We start from the raw sequence: 21,268 nt of genomic DNA on the forward strand, positions 1-21,268 counted from the left end.
GTGGGACCGAGTAGATGCTTTGCTTTAAATAGGAAACGGTAAAAGCCGAGTGATTTCCTGTCACTCGCGAGTTGTAGGAGTTGGTTGATTCCTCTTCTATACAACTATAAGGACGATGGATGGGGCAAGGTTTTGGGTAACTCTTTGGTGGTCGGCTGATCACCCGTCTGTCTATGGAACTTGCTAAGGCCCGACAGTGGTGGTGTTCGTGATCAAGTGTTTGAAAGTACTAATCTCATACCTAGTATGGGATGGGGAAGCCTAGTACCTGATTGAACTAGGGCGTGGCTTATACCCCTGCTGTCCCTGGAATGAGGTTCCCATGGTGCATCATGTGGGTGCAAGTGCGGTCACAGTACGGTAGAGACTGGGACTGTGGAGCATTACATGCCAAGGGAAGTTTGGACCTGACACGCGCCTGGGAATTGATGGGGACGGCTGACACAGGAAGCGACCCTAATACTCCTAATTAGTGTCCAAACATCCGATGTGACAGGTGCTAAAATTTAGCACATGCCTCCCAAACACCCCCTAATTTGCACGATCAGGAATAAGACCATGGAAACCTGTCCTCAACTCAAAGAGACCGGCAATTCACTTTATTCCTTTGTTTTCTGTAATTAATACACACCTCTGTAATTCATATTATTCACACAAGTTAAGTTAATACCCTCCTTTTCTTTTAGAGGACAGATTAACCGAACAAGCCTTGACGATCCTTTTCCTTACACGTGGTTTTCTTGATATATTTGCACGCGGTAAGTTCACGTATAGCACGTCACCTGGTGTGTAACTTTTTGTTTGTTATTAGAAAGAAAAGTGCAACGATCTGATCTGTTCGGAGAACATATAAGAGCAGCCCCAACGCGAGAGCATATCCAGTGCTACCGCGGGTTATGGTGCAAGCACGGTAACACATAAACCGTTGCATCAAAAATTCATCCAAAAATATAAATCATGCAAAGTTTGATGTTGAACAAAAAATTGTGCACTTGAAAAATTGTGCACTTGATGCAAATATAAATCATGGACGCTAATGTTCACGTACACACGCATACTCACTCTGTGAGGACATTTAAATAACTAGACTAGATTCTGATATTGACAAAGTTACAACATGAGTTTCGCTCATGTTGCCTACCACTGCAAAAATAATACCGTTAATTCCCAAAATAAACTAAAAAACGAGCATGTGCATCAAGTTGATGACTTGAATCGAGATAGATATGTCCAACACAAAGGAACCAAACTAGTTGAGCTACCGCTCAGTTCACATTGACCATATGTTAGGTCCTCACATTGACCATATGTTAGGTCCGAACGCTTGTCAACTTTTAACAAAAGCATACTTCGAGTTCGAGCCATAAATAAGTTATATTTTAAGATTTATTCAACTATTGTAAACTTTGGTAACAAGGTAAAACAATATCTTTTTGCTATACTTTATAAATATGCAGCAACAAAAACTTTTAGTCCAAATTGTGTCTTTAAAAACCATTTTTTAAGAAAAGGGAATATGTATTAATATTCCAGCCACTGTATTGATTGATACATATAGCTGTCCCCTATTACACGCAGGACCAAGGTCCGCACTCAAAGAAAAGGTCTTGAATAGAAGTTTATCACATTCATCACACTTAACTCAAAAAGACTGTAGTCTATTACTAAAACACCACCCATGTGAAGCAAAGATCTCCATCACCGCTGTCTCAAGTACACGACACGGTCTTTCTCCTTCCTGCTGCAACAACGCCCAAAAGCGACACCAATGTGTTCCTCTGAACAATACCTGCATAGATGAAAAAGCTCGTGTATTGTTAAAAATCTCATCATTGCGGCTTAGCCAAATAGCCCAACACATGACACATGCTCCAACCAAGGCTTGGTATCTAAGTTTCTGTTCTACCCCTCATAGCCAATTATTAAACATATGGCTAATGTTGAATGGAGGAGGTAGATTAAAAGAAACTTGTATCAATCTCCAAATAAACCTAGCGTTCTGGCGATCAAAGAAGAGATGTTGTATCGTCTATTCAAGTTTAAAAATAACATTTAATGCTTCCTTTCCACCACCTCCTTGCTAAATTATCCTGTTAAAGTAACTCCTTTTTGCATGGTACATCTTAATCTTTAGCGGGATTTTCAGCTTCCATATAATGTGATTATAGGGCACAACATTGGTTACAGCTAACGCTCTATATATAGAACGAACCGTGAAAGATCGATGTTAATTAAGGGATCAAATGAAAACATCCTTTTGATCTGTTAGTAGGATATTCATGACCTAGGCAACTAAGTGTAGCCACGCGGTCAGATTATTACCAACATGTCAATGCCAATGCCCGAAACATCACTTTGACTGGAGGGAGAAGCTAATGTAGTCTTTACTTAGCCGCTTCTTGTTCATTATCCTTATACTCCCTCCGTCCCAGATTACTATTCGTTTTGGTTTTTCTAGATACATAGCAAAAGATATGTACTCCCTCCGTTCCAAATTGTAGGTCGTTTTAGCACTTTTAGATTTATAGTTTTTGCTACGTATATAGACATAATAAATATCTAGATGCATAGCAAAACCTATGAACCTAGAAATGTCAAAACGACCTACAATTTGGGATGGAGAGAATACCTAGAAAAACAAGTAATTTAGGAAGGAGGGAGTCCTAGAAAGTAAAAATAGGGGAAAACACGTATTATAATAATTTCCCTATTTGAGAGTATCAGACATTTTAATTGATCAAACAAGGTGGCATCATAGTCATTTCATTTCAGACCCGGCGCTCGGCACAAGGAGGAAGACCAGGTAGGTGGAATTAGGTCGTGATACCTAGTTATTCTATCCAGCGTACTGTAGTAAAAACTAAAAGTCACTTTAAAGCAAAGAAAACCAGACACAGCAAGGAACCAAAAAGGGCAAAACCGGACACAGAAAAGAAGAACAAAAGGGCAAAACAGGAAAAGAGAATCTCCAGCAAAGCTGGACAAGTGTAGGATCTAGACAATCTAAAAAAAAATACAGATCATCATATAAAGGGACCAAAGCTGGACAAGTGTAGGATCTAGACAATCTAAAAAAAAATACAGATCATCATATAAAGGGACCAATCAGCATCCGACAAAGCAAACGAACCAGCTAGATTTCCCTTTGCTCACCCCAGAAAGCAAAAGATTCTTGCTTCACTTCCTTGCATTTCTATGTGGCACAGAGATCGTCAACACAAATGATCCACATGCAGCACCAATCATATATGGTTTTTACGCATTGATTTGATACCGATGAATAAAGCATAGAGTCGAAATAAAACGGTTTTTGCTCTGTCTCAAACTCAATACAAGAATCAATACCATCTTTCATCGTCATACATCCATGGTTGGCATCTCTAGGATACAAACCCGCCTCTCGTCCTATTACAACTATGAACCCAGAATCTGAAATCCTTACCCAATTATATCTCAGTTCTCCCATGGGACTATTACAACCAAATACATCTAGCAGACTAGCACAAGGCGATAATTGAGAAAACGCATGTATGTCAGGGAAAATGGGTTTACCAGTGGCAAATCATAAAATTCTGAGTAACCAGTGGTAAATAAGGAATTTGGAATTTTCTTGTTAGGAATCTAAAACTCCCTAGACTATGCAAGGCCCAGTATCTTGCCAAACACTATCATCAGATAAGGTTTACCTTGCACACAAAGTACAGTTGTACTTAGTAGCAAATTGTAAAATGGGGATTAGTAACATCATCAAAGCTGCTATGAACATGGAGTTCTCGTTCCAACAAAACCAAAACCCATTATGACGTATGCAAAGGCCTGGAGGTAGATGTAAAGATAGTATTTATGGCTTCCTACGACCAAGTCGTATGAGGCACATATTAGGAGGTAGAATGCAAGCAAGAGCTCAGGAATGTAAATCCTGCAAAGGCAAAGATTTAAATCATAAGCACGTTCTGCAAGAAGCAATAGTTTATTTATTCAACACCAAAAAAAAGTAATTTTTTTATGCTACAAGCTTCTTCAGTTACCTCTCAACGCATTCGGTTGGCTTCACTGGTTCAAGGAGTGGAACATCAAGATCATCCTTCGCCAGATCTCCTACCTTCTCAGTGACTACCCAGTCATTTGCATGTGCAGTCTCCAGCAAACCAGTTAGAGCAGCACGCATGCGGTGCATGGACATGACATTCTCGAACAGAATCCAGAAGGGCATCAGATGGAGAGACCTGATGTATTACATAATGTCATATGACGGTGGCAACATTAACAGGCAGATGGAAGGTTGCTGCAGTTAGAATATGCATACCCAGGATTTCTGATGGCATTCATACATGTAATGGCAGTAGGAATATAGACCAGCCCCCATACAGGAATGCTTACACCAGGAACAATGGCAGACAAAGGGATCACAACGCAATAAAACAAGAATGTCACGAGGGGAGCGATAACCCTTCGCACAAAGAAAAAGCTGTACAACAGATGATGTTTCTTCCATATTGACACCTCCTGCATAATGTCAGATGGTAATTATAGCATGACAAACTCATCGTGATGCCTCATGGAGTAGGGTCTGAGAAGGCGAACCTTGTTGGTAACGACTTCCCATGCCATTTTCCTGAAGAGATTGGCAGCACCACAAGTCCACCTATGCTGTTGATGTCGGTAGGCTTGAAAGGTACTTGGAAGTTCACTTTTAACCTGTATAGGATTTGCAGTTGTAATGCTGACATGGCACAACATATCATAGCTTCAGCAAAAAGCAACTATTTGAAGTTCGCAGAGATTCAGCCAAATACCCTAATATCACCAACATACAAGAACTCAAATCCCTTGAGGCTTGCCCGTACAGCCAAGTCCATGTCTTCTACAGTGGTGCGATCTTTCCACCCCCCAGATTGATTAATAGCAGATACACGCCACACACCAGCTGTACCTGTGAACAGAACACAGTTGTAATTATTTTTCACACAATTTATCCCACTCCATCCTGTGACAAGAAACAGTCAGTCTCAGGGAAAAATCAGAACCTCAGTGCACAGCTACGAACCAGCTCTTACCATTGAACCCAAAGAACGAATGCACAAATGATCCTGATTCCTGCTCGACTTTGAAATGATAGTCTAGAGACATCTTCTGTATCCTTGTCATCAGGCAAACATCATAGTTCACTGCAAAATTGCCCGGCAAAGGCCAGGTCAGGAACATCCTGTAATCATAATGAACAAAACTCCTCACTTCATCAATATGGCCACTATCATGGCAAATGGTGAAGAAATTGCATTAGAACATCAGTATTAATCAACCTTAGGTGATATCTTTACTTGATTAAAAAGACAAATTACCATGTATGTTACTCGGATGACTAGGATAAGTCTAAGAATTAAGAAATAAGCTCTGCTAATGAAACAAACTAACTGAACAAAGAAATCCAAACTAACAAAACAAATCTACTCTCTTAACAAACAAAAAGAACTATATATGAACAAGATAGGTGACACCACCATGTGTCAGAACCACGCACATAACATATTTGCTTTAATTTTCAACAAGGATAGGAACTCCAAAACAGAATATTCCTAAATATACACGACTAGAAAATGATATCTTTATGCTTACCAAACTCCCAACGTGCTTGAACAAGTGCAATCTTTGGGTTATGCACAAGAAATGGTATAGTTTTCAAAAGGAAGTCAGATTCAGGTTGGAAATCTGCATCAAAGATAGCAACAAAGTCACACTGCTGGGCGTATATATGCTCCATGCCCTTCTTCAGTGCACCTGCTTTGAATCCCTTTCTGTTATTTCTAACCTCATACTTGATGTTAATTTTTTTGTTCGCCCAATCCAGGCATTCAAGCTCCACTAGTTCCTGCATTTGAGGAAAGTGATTTCAATATATTACGGTGGCATAACTATTTAAATACAACCACGAAATGGATGCTCTTGATGTCATGCACATAATGCATTTAGCATGTGGGGTTCAAAACATCGATACTAATACCCTTTCTGTAGAAAAAAAAACATAACATTAGCCACTTTACAGATGTTTAACAGATTGTGTAACTAGCATTGTGCCAAACTGCTGGTCAACACAGATATGTTTAATATCTTCCACAATGAATGTGCAGTGTACAGAAGCTTTGTCTATCCCTTTACTCATAACATTCCGGTACATTGCACGAAAGCCTTTCTAAATTTTAAATCATTTGAAGCATTAGTTTCGTATCCATTAAGTAACTAAATGATCCTACTCATACATATAGTAGACCAAAGCAGTGTTGCTGGAGCTAACATAGCAAATTAGTACTTTGTATTCATATGCTCCATTGAGATGAGAAACTGATCATTTCTTTATAAAGTTAACACACAATTAACTTTAAAAATGCATCAGATCAACCACGGTTGACCCAGCATTATATGAAAGCGTTTACTTTTAGTCAATCGAGAGAAACCATGTCCCTGTAACCGAGGTGTACCTTAATAATCGGATCAGTGGAATCATCCAAGACTTGTATTATAATACGGTCTGGTGGCCACGTGAGAGCACACGCTGCACCAATGGATAGCTTGTACACCTGCAAAAAGAAACAAGTGTTGCATTGATCCCAGTTCAAATTCTATAAAATCGCAAGGCACACAAGAACAATGTTCAGAATTCAGACACCTTGGAAAAAACTATTGCTGTTCAGCATTGTTAGTCAATTGCCCAGCGATAAACAAAGGGCTAAACTTGCAGTAATGATGGTGTCGGTACAGCAAGAAAAATCTCCATCCATTTTACCTGGTAACTGACGTCACCAATTGCATAACTGGTACTGTGCTTTACTTAACACCAGGATGGCAAAAGAAGACACTGTACTCTGCCCTACCCCTCTCCGTTCCTCCCAACTCATTTTTAAAGCAGGATTTATGATCCCTTTAAGCACGCAACCAAGGTATTTCCAATTTTGTTGTTTTTAATCAAAAGAATGCAATGTTGTCATTCATATGTGGGGTAACTATATTTAAGTGGTAGCATCACGATTCCACTAGTGAAAGCAAGTGTGAAGCGTGCTCCTAAACAGTGGAGCCCATTTCTGATACTAACTCCACCTTGAGAGTAAAGAGAGAACACTACAAACACAATGAGACGCTCTTGGCTTCCTAAATCGCCCAAGTGGTCAGTTCGTTATCCCCAATTCATTCAGAGACAAGAAAAAGGACACCCAAGTATTAGTGCACCCTGAACTGAAGCCACCAAACTAGTAGCCTGATGATAAATGCCCCAGAAATTATCAGAACGACGCATTCAAGTATTTGGGACCAATAGGTCCACATCTAAAACCTCGTGAAATTCGTGACACCGGGTCCTATCCGATGGCTCTACAACCTCGCGATCGCGAGGTGTAGCGGCAACTGGAGGGGGGCACATTCAGCATGATTTACAGAGAATCGAAGCAGAGATTCTGAAACGCAAACGCAGACGGCTCACCTCCCTCTCGTTGTACATGGGGATCTGCACGAGCACCATGGGGAAGTCCGCCGCCGCCGCGGGGCCCGCCTCGACGTCGCCGCCACCGGGCAACGGCTCCCACCGGTACCTCCTCCTCCGCTCTGGCCGGCGCCACAGCCTCGCGGCGGCGGCGACGAGGCTGGCGAGGCCCATGTACGCGGCCTCGGCGACGAGCATGGCCGACGCGGCGAGGCACGCCCACACCGCCGCCCGCAGCGCCCACGCCGCCGCCGCCACCGCCGCGGCAGCGAGCGCCGGCATCGGGGATGCGGGAGGGGCACGCTTGCGTCGGGTGCCTTGCTTGGAGCGGACGGAACGGAAGCGCGGAGGGCAAGGGAGGAGGAGTGGGGGGTGGGTGCGCCCGCGTGCGTGCAGCGGCTCTGGCTGCGTGCGCTTTTTTTCGGTTGGGTTTTGAAAGGGCGCGGTGATGGTGGTGGTAGCTGCGGATGGCGGTGGCGTGGGCGTGGGCGGCCGCGACGCGAGGAAGAGGAACAAGGACATTCGGATGTGGGGGAAAGTTGCGAGGACGTCCCGGCGCTTTGCGCCATTGACGACATGCGCCTTTCAGCTTGGTGGTCCAGTGGATGGTTCCACAGTTTCATCTAAGGCCCGCGATACCATCTTTGATGCGCTTATTTCGTTCATTAAGCATACTCGTTGTTTGTCCGAATTATTATCGCAAAACTGCGTCGCGAAAAAGTTATCGCAAAATTACATCATATCACAAAGCTACAGGTTCAAGAAGTTGTACAGGAGGACCGTGCATTTACAAGTTAAAAGTGTTTATTATTAGTGTATCATAATTCGTAAAGCTATTAGTTTCACAAGATTTATGTAGAAGTCACATGGTGCCCTGAATAGTTCAAATACCTTTTCAAGTTTGGAGAAATTAACACTGACGGTAAAGAATTGCGTCATAACTATATATATATATATATATATATGTATATATATATATATATATATGGCACATTTGGAACTAAATCCTTTTTGCCAAACCCTTTGTTCTCAAGATGCAAGAACACACGCTAGACAACATTAAAGGCACAGACAATTGACAGCAACGTAACAACTCACAAGTGGGAAAGGCAATGTCATGTCATTGTTGTGGAAAAAACCAAAATACATTCTGCTAACACACATACATCAACCTACTAGTCCATGGACACACCCCAAAGACCCTTGTCATGCAAGCTCAAATTATTGAAATTGCATGCCACGTGTATTTGACCTGCGGATCAGCACGGCATCAGTGAGTGTGGCCAGTGGCTAGTGGCTGCGCTGCGGTGAACTCTTCTTTCCGCTCAGGGAATCCCATTGACATGACCATGAGCATGGTGACGGGCCGAGCCGTAGGAAACTGACCAGGTCAAGCGTCATCGCCATACCTATCCGCGGAGCCCTGCTTTTTGAAATGTAATTGCGAGAAGCTTTAGGTCCTCAAGCGAGAAATAATCGTGATGCACGAGGAGCGGGCCCCCTGCATGCCAACCAGGCGAACCAGGGACCCTTCTGTACCGTGCGACCCTTTTTGCTCCCGGCCCCAATAGGGAAACGACACGTGTTCCGCGCACCCGATCCTCTGCACCGACCGCTGCTGCGTGACGTTGGCGGCTTGGCGGGCGCTGTCCTCGGGCCAATCGCCGTGCCGGATACGTAATCTAGAGGATTACGTATTCGGGCGAGGTTCACGTAATACGGCTTCCCCGTATCCATCGCGCCGCGGCCGGACACCACTTCAGCAGCCAGGAAAATCTCCTGAACCCCGCCCGAACGAGGGAAAAAGGGGAGCTAAACCCTCGCCGCCGCCGCCATGGCCGACGAGATCGACGAGCTGATTGGCTTCCTCTCCGACCCCAAGCCGCAGGTGCGGAGCGCGGCCGTGGACATCGTGCGGGGGCTGACGGGCGGGGAGGACGGCCTGCGGGCGCTCACGGTACGCGCCGACCGCGCCCTCCCGGCGCTGCTCCGCCTGCTGGCCTCCGCCGCGGGAAGCGGCGCGGGGGAGGCCGCGGCGGACTCGCTCGTCAACCTCAGCCAGGATGCCGCCCTCGCCGCCCGCCTCGCCGCGCTTGGCGCCGTCGACGCCGCCATGGACGTCATCGCCAGGCGCGCCGGGGAGCAGCCGGCGCTCGCGCGAAGCCTCGTCATGCTGCTCGTCAACCTCACCCACGTCGCGTCCGGCGTCGCCGCGCTCCTCCAGGTCGGTCCGCTGCTGCCTCTTGATTTCTCTCAAATTTAATGTCCCCTATCTGACATTTTGATCTATACTGATTGTGAACCACCTTCTGGGTAAGCGATAACATAGTTGTCTTGTCGGTGAGGTTCAAATCTTGTTGTTTGGAGAAATAGTGATGGCATCTTTTATCATTTTTGTAATTGCTGTACATTTTCACTGGAAGGACAATAGGAGAATGGTTTTAGTTCTGACAACCAAGTAGATTTTCTGTCAATGAATGAACTTGCATCACCATGGAGCATGGACTAAGCTGCTTAAGCTGTTTTAATATGCTGTTCCTACCATATTTCCAGATATCTGCATGTATTTTGCCAAATCATTGCTTAGAACTTTTATAAACTGCTGAAGTTACAACCACCATTGCTTTTGATTGACTAAGTTGTTCGTGTATCTATGTTTTATCTCTAAAAGTGCCGATCATAATTGGTGTTACTAGTATCCACACTCTATGCTTAGTTTTTGACTGATCATTTCTTTGCATTGGTTTCAAATCGTAATCCTTTTGCTTGTTTGAGTCATTCCTAGTGATGAGATCAGTCAAGGAAAGAGTGAAAGACTAATGTGATTCCCATCATTTTGAAAGGTTGGGGATGAAAAGGTGCAAGGGTTGTATGTTGCAAAGCTGGTGCGATCATTCTGTAGGTCATCCAGTGATTCTGAAGGTTAGTTTCTTCTGTCCGTATGTTACAGATTTAATGTAACTTCTACATTCAGATAAGAAACTTTGATTAGTTCCTCTGTTTAACAAATTAAATTTGTTACCATTTTTTTGGTTATTTCAGATTCTGTTCCTCATTTTGGTTGTGCTAGCTCATTTTATTTTGTGATAATTTTCTTGCTGTCTGATTACATTTTGATTTGAATTTATGTAAGAGGTTGAACCTCCATGTACTATGTAAGTTTCAGCTCATGATCAATAAACATCGCCAGCAGAATGATAAATTGTATCATACATTTATGCTATGACCTGTTCTTGCAGTGTTTTCACATGGTTTGAAGCATATTTTGTGCACATGAAACTTCTATCTAAATTTGCTTTCTTTTTGCTGATTGATCTACTTTTTCATTTTTGCAATCATTTTCATCGCCTTTTGCCACTTTTGTGATTGTTTGTCTTGATTCTGTGCCAAAATATCCAATTGACATGTACATGAACTGATTTTTTAAGTTAAATAATGCAGAGCAAGACACTTTTGAATATGTTGCCTCCATGCTTGTCAATATATCTAAGGTCGAAGCTGGAAGGAGAATATTGATGGAACCTAAGAGAGGTCTTCTCAAGCAGATTATTCGACAATTTGATTCAACAAACCAACTGAGAAAGAAAGGGGTACGTGCTGCTTAATCTTTGTTTTGGCATAAATGTAACATCTATACTGAAGTGACTGCTCCTGGTTTCCCTACTTTTGGCATATTAGACCAGTTCTTTATCAGATACTCCCTCTAATTCAAAAATACACGTCCCTTTTGGATTTGTGCTGGTTAAACGTTTTCTAACTTTGACCATCGATATTTAAAGAATTACATAGATTGAAAATACAACATAGATGCTACTACATTCATCATGAAAAGTACTTTCAAATTTGTAATTGCCTTTATTTGAAATATGTTCGTAGAAATTGTTGATCAAAGTTTCGTCTTGTAGACCTTGCTGATATCCTAAACGACATGTATCTTGAATCAGAGGGAGTACTACTCTTGCTGTGGCTGCCTTCAAAGTTATATGTGCTGCAGGCATGTCCTGGGCAGCCAGCCTTTGGGGCCTTTTCTCAGTCTTGCAGCCTGAGAAATTTCTTCCGATTGAAATACGACCGGAGGTCTTCTCCTAGGGCTGAGTTTTTACTAATCATTGTCGCATGCATCAGCTGTTGTAATATTTTAATGAAATTGCTGTGCAGTGTCTACTGCAGATACACAGAGGGGATGCTAACAAATCAGTTTGCTGACAATTCAATTTGTAATACTGCAATATTTCGTAACTCGTTGCTTTTTTTTTTTGCATGTACCAATCCTTGATTTACCAGCAAACTAGTTGCTGTCTTGCACTCAATTTCTAGATTTAAGTGCCATAATTTTCTTTTGAATTGTATTGGTATTCTATGAATCTAGTATATATTATTATCAAATAGCTGCGTTCCCACTATTTTTTTCTTTCCATATACCTTTTTATTTTTTTGCAGGTTGCTGGTACAATCCGCAATTGTTGCTTTGAGGCTGATACTCAGCTACAGAATTTGCTTTCTTTAGCAGAATATCTTTGGCCAGCTCTACTTTTGCCCGTGGCTGGAAAGAAGGTACACATCATTAACATTTCTGCATCAGTATCCTTTATTGGCCCAATCTTTTGTGCGCCTCTTTCCCTTTTCTTTTATCTTGGTAATATTCATTTCCTTCTGATTGGTAACTTGTGTGCCCTGATGATCTTATGGCCATGGTTAGTTTGACTATGTCTTCAAATAAACAATAACAGTATGTTTTCCTTCTTTGAGCTTCCTTCTATGTTTTAGAAGGCATATTCTTGTTGAAGGCTGTGTCTAGGCGTTAAGTTCTCCTGATAATATATCTTGTTGAAGACTCAGCTCAGCATCCATATTTTCATGTAGAAATACATATGGGAATCATTCCCTTGCACATCCAATCTCCTTAATACACTTTGCAAAAGTACAGACATAGGGATCCATAATGGCAATAGTGGATCTTTTACTCCAGCTGTGCAAGTATATGACTTTTAGTCGATCGAGTAATTGCCCAAAAAGACCTTGTTTTGTGCTAAATGATGAATATTCATATGTTAGTATACTACTCATACAGCTTTTGGCTGATGCTACAGATATATACTGAAGAAGACAGATCGAAAATGCCACTTGAGCTGTCAAGTGCACTCTCTCATGAACGAGAAGCTGTTGAGGATTCTGAAATTCGCCAACATACCTTGGAGGCTATCTATATGATTGTATTGCAGGTGATTTTAATATTCCATGGTAGTCTGGCTTTTGTCGTGTTGTTCTAATTATTCAATTGTTTTCTGCTGCATTGTTTAAGATGTTTTAACTAAATAAACTCCTTTCTTCCCCCTGTAATCAAATTATCCTATTTACATCTGCAATGTCACATTTTTCAGTCTGTCTTCAAGAAAAAGCATTTTGTCAGTCTGTCCTTAGCCGTTTTGGTCCTGTTGGTCATGCTTCACAGTCTTGTGTTTCTATTGTGAACCTTAAATAGCCGCATTAATGATGGGACAAGAGAACATCTCCTGTGTTACATCTCCTTTAGGTGTTACCATGTTACCAACCACACAATGCACCTGTTTGTGTATTAAAAATTCCAAAAACAAGAATATGCATGTGTAGAGCATGATATCATCTATCATCATGCAAAATTTGAGCTCCAACAAAAACATGGGCAAGGAAAAATAAAAAAGAAAAAAAATCAGCTTACCAATAGTAATGGACTGGTACAATTCTCCTCAAGAAAAAATTGGTAATTGACCACTACTTAATATATGCATTAATGTGACTTAATGACTTTGAATATTGGCAACATGCTTGTTACTAACCCTATTTTGAAAAGAAATTCTGAGCACCACATACTGCACTTTTCTAAGATAGGTTACTTGTTAAACTAGAAGGGGGTGGATCCATGCAAAGAGGTGCATGCCTGACTACCTGGACCAATTTTAAGTGCATACAAATAGGCTTTCCACCCCCATACACCGGGTTGCAGTTGTGACCCAGGACCCAGGTTAGTAGATCATCACACTCCAGCTGTAATGAATCAAAATGAAAGGTCAAGTGGTGCATGGCCACACACATCCCTGCTTGATAGCACCCCCACAATCTGGCATTATGGCATGCTGATGCTCAAGGTCATTGATACCTCAGTATTGAGAGCTTTAACCAGATGTATAGTGTAACAAAATAAAATTATAATTACAACCAATACAAAAGATTCCTACCTGGGAGCTCAAGCATGAAACAGAGTACAAGACCAAGCCCTCCTGAGTCCTGACCAACTTATCATACGCCAATTTTGAATTTTAAGTAAAGGGCCAATATAGTTTGTAACAATTATTTTGGCAAGTGACTTCATGACTTTTACCGTTTTGGTTCCCTCATGTCATCTGACCATATTCTGCCACTCGCTTAAATGTCAAATCATTGCTGAAAGTTCATTTCTTTTTCAGGATGATGGCCGACGTTCCTTTTGGTCAGTTAATGGGCCGCGAATTCTGCAGGTTGGTTATGAGGATGAAGAGGACCCGAAAGTGATGGAAGCATATGAACTGATTGGTTCCCTGGTATAACCGCTGAATTTTCTACAATGTGTTCCATATACTGAATATATGGTTTTTGATATATAGAAGAATGGTGTTCCTGCATGTCCTAGATATCTTATTGAGCGATAAGGGTACCCACGGGTCCCCACCGACCAGGATACCTGTCGGTCCTAACAGGTGGGCCTGCCCGACCATGCTGTGCGGGACAAGGCATGAAGACGCGTGGAGCACAAGCTCGGAAGCCGGGCGAACAAATTCTGCCCGAATATCGCGGGATACTTGTTGTAGTCCGACTCAGATTGCTTTCCATGTAACAATCGACTAGGATTAGATCCTATCTGATTGTAATCCTAGGCCGTCATAGCGCAGGGATGCTCCCTTCAATCCGGAGGGTACCTCAACTCACCTCATCTCAATCTTTCGCAACCCGCAATCAGGAATACATTCATTAGAAATGGAGAAGTATTACTCTCTGGAGCCGAACTGTCTAATCTTGCGTCCCTGTGTTACCATTCGAGTTCTTGGTCTTACGATCTCCTCCGCCTACAAATCTACCACTTGGATAGCCCCCTGGTGGACTGCCGGTCACTAAATCCGATACTTATATTTGTTCCTAGAGTTAACTATGTGATGTAAGACTTGCTCATGATGATTTTACCTTGTGCTACTTTTAGTCACTATATGATATTCTAATTGTTTAGCAATATGTTTTCTTTGTTTTTTTTGCCTCCTGCATTTCTCTGTAGTGTTATATGTTTGATTCATCACACGATTGCACATTTGCACTGCTCAACCTTTGAGATTTTGGTAGACTATTGGAAAGCGTGCTTTATGATTAGTCGATGTCAAATTCAAACAAAGGTTAACATTGGATCAATCAACACTAGAGCTTGTGTTGCCATAATGCTGTGATAGTATGATGATGTTTATGAAGGGTTAACTAAAGCTTTGTTGGATGTTGGTAGCTTGTTGGGAAGGGCGAAGGTGAACAAGAGCAAGGAGGAGAGAAGTCTCAATGACCCCACCCCCTGAAATAAAATGGTATTGTATTTTTGTTTATTTAGAAAACCAGCCCTCAGGTCTCAGCCATGCACAATGCTATAATAATATTCTGACTTGTCTTGCAATGTTGCTTCAGTAATGGACTCATATGTGGAAATTTCGTGTTTACTGGCTGTCTTTTCTATGGTTTCAGGTGGTTCTCTCAGTTTCTCACACCATCACTTCAGAACATGGATATGCATTAACTGGGCTTCCAGTAGTTTTCGCTGAAACTGATTGGGAATTGATTGATCAGCGCCATGTTAAATGTATGGTCGGATCAGGGCGGAACTGAGCCTGCATTGGAAACTGCTGGAATTCACATGTTGTGCCTAACGCTGACATTTCTGCCTGTATACTTGGAGATGTGTGATATCAAGTGTATCAAGTTCTTGCAATGTTCATGAGTTGAACTACAACCAAGGTGTAATAGGACGTTTCGATAAATATTTTTCTCCTTTTGGATATATATCCTGTGGATTCCAAATATCAGTTTTTGAAATATAAGCGAGGATAAGGCATGTTTGTTGGTCAAACCTGTACATGGTTGCACTTCACAATCATTGAGCCGCAATTTCAATTTTCTGGAGAATGTTGACAAACTCTTATCATGATAACATAGGACGCATGGTCCATACGTGAACTTCCTATCGCTAAGATAAATGAGACGTGTTGTGGTCCACAAGTTTATTCGTGTATCCCCTTGTTGCCTCAAATATTGCGTGGAAAACATCCTCGGCAATATCTTTGAGTTTTTTATTTAATATATTTCTGTCTCCTTCATGTGCATTTCATACTGTTTTTTGTTTCTATCATCTGTAACAAGTTGTTTAGCAATTGCCGTTTTGCTTCCATGGCCACATTTAGCACGGGTCACCCTTCATTAATGCTGACGCTGCTGCTGTTGCTATTCTTATATCTTTCCCCCTCTTTTTTTTGGATGAAACCTCACTTGGTAGTTGGGACAAAGGAAATTAAGGCTTACACAGGATTTGCTTTCCTGAATGCCGTAAAAATTCACCTGATTCATGTGAAAATAGTAATGTTTTAAATAGCGGGCTAAGGGATCTAACGGCAAAACTCTAAAACAGCTGGTAGTGGAGTTAAATGAAACTATAGCGGCTAAATTGTACATGGGAATAAATAGCGGCACGCTATCTCATATAGCTACAGTGAACTATAGTGGCAGGCAAAATACTGAACAATTCTCTTCCAAAAGTCTTGCGTTCTAAAGGAGGCCTTAAACTGACAGAATTGCAAAACAAATCATCAGAAATTGAAGATGCAGATGGTCTCCTGGGGACCAAACTACCTATACCAAATATAACACGTCCAAAATACAGGTCATGCGAAAAGGGGAACAAACTGAAGTCCAAGCCTACCTAAGAGACCAAACAGCAAATGCCGCACTTCCCGTGATCAAGATACTGTTTGTTCAATCGTTTGATCGTTAGTTTATTTCATCCAAGACATTCCAAATCTCCCGTTTGAGGTTTGGCTCATAGTTGCAGCGGAAACGGCAGACAGTACTCTACCATGGACACAGGTTTTCAGTGTCTCATGCCATACCTTGATCTGAACTGGAGTCCTCAGTATTTAATATCTACAAATTAAATTTTATGCAGGATGCAGGTGTTCAAACTTCAAATTTCCCTGGTATTAGATATCGTCAGTGCTGACAGCAGACTTTAAACAGCAATTAAGGGTTTTCTTTTTGGAGCGGAGTGGTGAACTGTTCCATGGTACACGGCTACAGCTCAACTATTGTATGTTACACCTACACCAGACAGTGTTGATCTCACTGTTCCAGATAGTACCTTTGCGCTTCCCTGTCTCGCCTTATTTGGGGACAAAAAAATACGCTCTAATTCTGAAATTCTGATTCATAGAATCGCGTAATTTCCCCGGAAAATCACCATCCCAAGATAAGGACCCCTTATCATCCCAAGTGTTACCTGGAGACGAAAAGCATCACTGTTGTTCAAATTTCCCTGGTGTCCGGTGCCCAGATGGACAGGAAGCCGCCACAGTTTCCCTTTTGTTAGTTTTTCCCCGGCGAGCGGCCATGGTTTTCCCTGTCGCCCTCGCCGGTCGCCGTCGGGGTCACGCTGCAGAACAGTTCCAAGTTTTAGTTGTTAGCACCAGTGTCAGGACCTGCATCGAGCTCCGATCCTATGCGGATGGATGGATGTCAAGGCAACAACAAACCAATAAGCTTTGAATTAAACTTGGCAAAAATGAAACACATGGCCATCAGTGCTCCAGCGCACTGTCTGCAAGCAAAGCTCACAGCCTCTCTCCTAATCTCCTCCCTGTTGCCGTCACAGTTGCTTCGTGCTGACAAATTGGCAATTAAGTTTGTCTGTTGAATTATCATGTAGTAGGAGTGTTTTTTTTCGTGCATGAACTGTTGGTGAAATCGATGTGTCGATGGAGTTTGAATTGTTTATTTTATTTTGTTTTTGGTGTTGCGTGAATTGTGATGTCTATATAAGCGCGCCTATTCACATCGCCCCCTTTTGCGACGCACACCATTCTTTTTTCTTGATACTTTTGTACTGGGTGCGTTGTGTTGGTTACACCACCATGGAGATGGGACGATCGGGAAATGGTGGCGGCAAGGTGGTCACCTTCGACGACTCGGTAGCCGGGAGGCGCCGGAACGGCGGCTCCCTCTCGTCGTACCTCGACGTTGGCAACAAGGATGCCGTCGAAGCCGGCCGTGCCGCGCGGCCCATGCCCGGCATGGGCAGTCGGCGCCGCACGTACGCTGACGGCGAGCTCGACGTGTTCACCGCCGAGCGGTACTTCAAGGGCGCAATGGACGGTGATGGCGGCGACCGCAAGGAGGCCATCGTCCGCGCCGCGGTGGCGGCGGTGGTGCCGCCCGTGGAGACGGCCGCCGCGAGGCCGGCCGAGGCCGTGGTGATGGCGCGGCCGTCGTCGACAAGCGCGTCGACGGCGAGCTTCACCGCGAGCTCGGCGTCCAGCGTCAACAGCCAGACCGCGCTCTTCCGTGGCGGCCACCGGCGGCGCGGCAGGAAGTGCTGCGTCCAGGTCGGCGTGCTCATGCGCACGTGCTCCGGGAAGCGGTCGGTGCGCGTCGACGGCGACGCGGCCAAGGAAGCCCACGACGTCGGCGAGCCGCCGGCGGCGAGCAGGATCGACTGGTACAGAGAGCTGAGGATGCAGAAGGCCGCCCTTGGGCTCGTCCCTGGAGATGGCGGCAACAACCATGGCGTGGTGGCCGCCGGCCTCCCGCCAGGTTTGAACCTTGGCACGGCGAAAGTGGCAGCCATCGGGAGGGAGATGACACGGGAGGAGAAGGCGGCCGGGGTCACCTTTTCAAGTTCCATGAGGAGAAGCGTCGCTCTCGTGGCTCCGGTGGTCAGAGCCAACGCGCTACCGGCGAGCGGCCGTGCCGGCATAGGCGACGGTGACGGCGACTGCGACGATGACGGCGCCGGGAGCGAGTCGAGCTCGGACCTGTTCGAGATCAAGAGCCTGATGATCGAGGACTGCCGCTACGAGCCGAGCGAGGCGAGCATCCAGTGGAGCGTGGTGACGGCGAGCGCCACGGACGCGTCGGAGCCGCGCGGCGACCGCGTCCCCGGCAGATGGGTCGGCGGCAGGGGTCCTGTGGCCGGGAGGCAGCACCGGGACCACCGGCCGGTCGGACTGCTCGCGGGTTGCGCCAGCCACAGGGCCGTGGACGTGTCGGCGGCGACAAGGGCCGCGCCGAACACGGGGGCCACCGCGGCGGCGGTGCAGCGGCGCGGTGATGGATTTCAGAAGGCACGGAATGCAGGAGCCTGACGAGATCCTTTAATTTGTTGCACTCTGCTTCTGTGTGGATTCATGCCATATTGCCATTGTAACCATCTTGGACGGTATCTGGGAGATTAAAAGGTCAAGAGATTGAGATTTCCTGAACCTTTGACTGTACTACCTCCATCCCAAATTACTATTCGCTTTGATTTTTCTAGATACATAATTTTTACTATGCACCTAGACATAATATATATTTAGATGCATGTTTAGAAAAGTCAAAATGAACAGTAATGATCTCAAAGAAATGCATGTAGGATAAAAAAGGTTTAAAGGTTTATGGTACCATCAGTGCTTTGATTAGACAGTTATAAAATGTCTCAGGTGTGCTTTGCGCATTCATCTGCCACCGATTGATAGAACATGCAGGCGTCCAAGCAAGCACCTGAAAAATGTGGGGGAGAAAAGAAATGCTTTTCTGTTGGGTGCTTAAAGACATTGTTGACAAATTCGCTCTCCCTACTCCAAACGAACACCCACACAAGTTCACGACAAGTTCAAAACTATTTGAGGCCTCACTACTTTTATGCATAGGGAAACCCTCTTGTAACTGATCGAATTCGATATCTCAAAATATGAATTCAAGTGAAACCCTTCCCCACTTAGGATGAAGCTTTAAACCTTTTCTAGACAATATATTTCTAAACAATAATGGACGTAGACTCCACTCCTCCTCTCAAAGTCTCAATCTACATCCATGATCTGCTTTCTAATACGAGGATAGGGCTCGTTCGGTAGTGCTGGCTACAGCAGCGGCTGTGGCTACAGCTGTTGCAACCAGACACCAGCTTGAGCAGCGGCTGCAACCAGATAGCAGCATGAACAGCAGCTGCAGCCAATCAATTTAGTGCAATGACTGCTTGGTAAGCTGTAACCGAACGGCTGGCTGTCCAGCAGCAGCCCAAGCAGCTGTAATAATCACAACCGAACATAGCTCAGGTAATCAATTCAACATTTCTACCGCAATTATCATAGCCTAATCCGTACAAAGAAGAACGAGTTCTTCTTTTTTTCAAAAAAGAAAGAAAATTCAGAGCTAGCACGGCAGTGGCGTTATGCGTTGCTGGCAGGCCGTTGCCATCGGCGTGTGGCCATCAGCACAGCGACCCCTGCTCGCCCGGGGCAGCGACCATGGCGTGGCGTCAACTCCGGCCTGCCTGGTGCCTGGATCTTTATCCACTCCGGACGGCGACGCGACTGGACGGACCGGATCGGCATGGCTGCCATCGCACGCCAGATCAGGCCGGCCGGGTAGCTGGCATTAGCTAGGATCCTCTAGTTTTCCGGCGAGGATCGCAGGCCTTAAAGAGAGGCATGGAGGATGGAAGGCTAGGTCGTAGGTTACTGTTGTGCCTTAAGGCTCTCAAGGAAATCAGCTCATGTGCTGAGTGTTGGTTCAGGCATGCGCGTCACGACGTTGCTCTCCGACAGCTCCTCATCAGGGTCTAACGACTCAGCAGATTAGCCGCGCCATTCAACTGACAGCGGATGATCTTTTGAAACGACAGATTGTCCTCTGGAGATTTGGCACGTAACGGAGCACGTACGTACAGAATTGCTTTCCGTCAGGTCTTTTCCAAACTGAATGATTTTTGGATATCGAATCTGAATCGGGTGGACTAAACCATCCGAAGCATTGTGGGTTCGAGGGAGAGTAAATGTAAGGAAAATATTTGCGAATTGCATAAGAATCTGCTTGCAGAGTAGTACACATCCAAGAGACTTGCCTTCAGGATTTTCCAATCCAGATAGGCATGAAAACTTGCTTACTTCTACGTCTAATCTTTTTTTCGAGAATATACAGGAGAGCTGCGTATATTTTATATTAAGAAGGAAAGAACGAAAGAATGTTCGTTTACAACGCGGGCCTAACCGGGCACACGCACAGATAGGATAAAACGTAAAAGAAGTAAACTGTCTTTTTAACACAGAAAACAACTCAGAAGGGCAGGATGAAATGGGGCGGGTTCAGGTAGATTGCAGGCCTACAGCCGGCCACTGAAGGACGGTCAAGTGCTTGACACCTGCAGCACACCATAACTGAACCTGCTCAAAAATCTCTGTCAGCAGCAGCCCAAGCAACCTCGCCGGTTGCCCATAACCTTGTTGAAAACTCGCAAATTGCGTTCCTTCCAAATGCTCCATGAGACAAGCATGAAAGCCGAGTCGAGTCCTCTCTTCCTCAAGGAATCCAGGTCGTTTCTGCAGTCGAACCACCATTCAGTTATGCCTAGGTGCAGCGCTGGTGGTTGCCTCTGAATATTCAGAGCGGACATCAAAACTTGCCAAAGCTGTCTGGTGAACTGACAGTACACGAAGAGGTGGCTTGCCGTTTCAGTGTCCTGATGGCACAAAGTATATGCGTCATGATCTTGGATTCCTCGCTGGCGCC

At 44.3% G+C, this 21,268-nt stretch overlaps 3 protein-coding genes across 3 annotated transcripts; 2 read left to right on the forward strand and 1 right to left on the reverse strand.

The window, feature by feature from the left end:
- Positions 1-3,281: 3,281 nt before the first annotated feature.
- Positions 3,282-8,048, reverse strand: LOC101771468 (probable mannan synthase 2). Its single transcript, XM_004983095.2, has 9 exons — positions 7,472-8,048; positions 6,477-6,575; positions 5,617-5,869; positions 5,058-5,168; positions 4,797-4,933; positions 4,585-4,698; positions 4,307-4,506; positions 4,029-4,226; positions 3,282-3,919 (listed from the first exon to the last, which is right to left on the reverse strand). The coding sequence occupies exons 1-9, from the start codon at positions 7,991-7,993 to the stop codon at positions 3,757-3,759; spliced, it is 1,797 nt and encodes a 598-aa protein (XP_004983152.1). The 5' UTR covers positions 7,994-8,048; the 3' UTR covers positions 3,282-3,756.
- Positions 8,049-9,205: 1,157 nt separating this feature from the next.
- On the forward strand, positions 9,206-15,656 carry LOC101772273 (protein HGH1 homolog). Its single transcript, XM_004983097.3, has 8 exons — positions 9,206-9,695; positions 10,315-10,393; positions 10,913-11,061; positions 11,912-12,025; positions 12,562-12,693; positions 13,915-14,028; positions 14,973-15,048; positions 15,203-15,656. Exons 1-7 carry the CDS (start codon positions 9,306-9,308, stop codon positions 15,024-15,026), a joined length of 1,032 nt encoding a protein of 343 aa, XP_004983154.1. The 5' UTR covers positions 9,206-9,305; the 3' UTR covers positions 15,027-15,048; positions 15,203-15,656.
- A 1,623-nt stretch (positions 15,657-17,279) lies between these two features.
- LOC101772678 lies at positions 17,280-19,033 on the forward strand. The gene has a single exon (XM_004983098.3). It carries the CDS (start codon positions 17,479-17,481, stop codon positions 18,862-18,864), a length of 1,386 nt encoding a protein of 461 aa, XP_004983155.1. The 5' UTR covers positions 17,280-17,478; the 3' UTR covers positions 18,865-19,033.
- The last annotated feature ends 2,235 nt before the right edge of the window (positions 19,034-21,268 follow it).

The sequence above is a fragment of the Setaria italica genome, chromosome IX, assembly GCF_000263155.2.
Source record: "Setaria italica strain Yugu1 chromosome IX, Setaria_italica_v2.0, whole genome shotgun sequence".
In the NCBI taxonomy this organism is placed as follows: Eukaryota; Viridiplantae; Streptophyta; class Magnoliopsida; order Poales; family Poaceae; genus Setaria; species Setaria italica.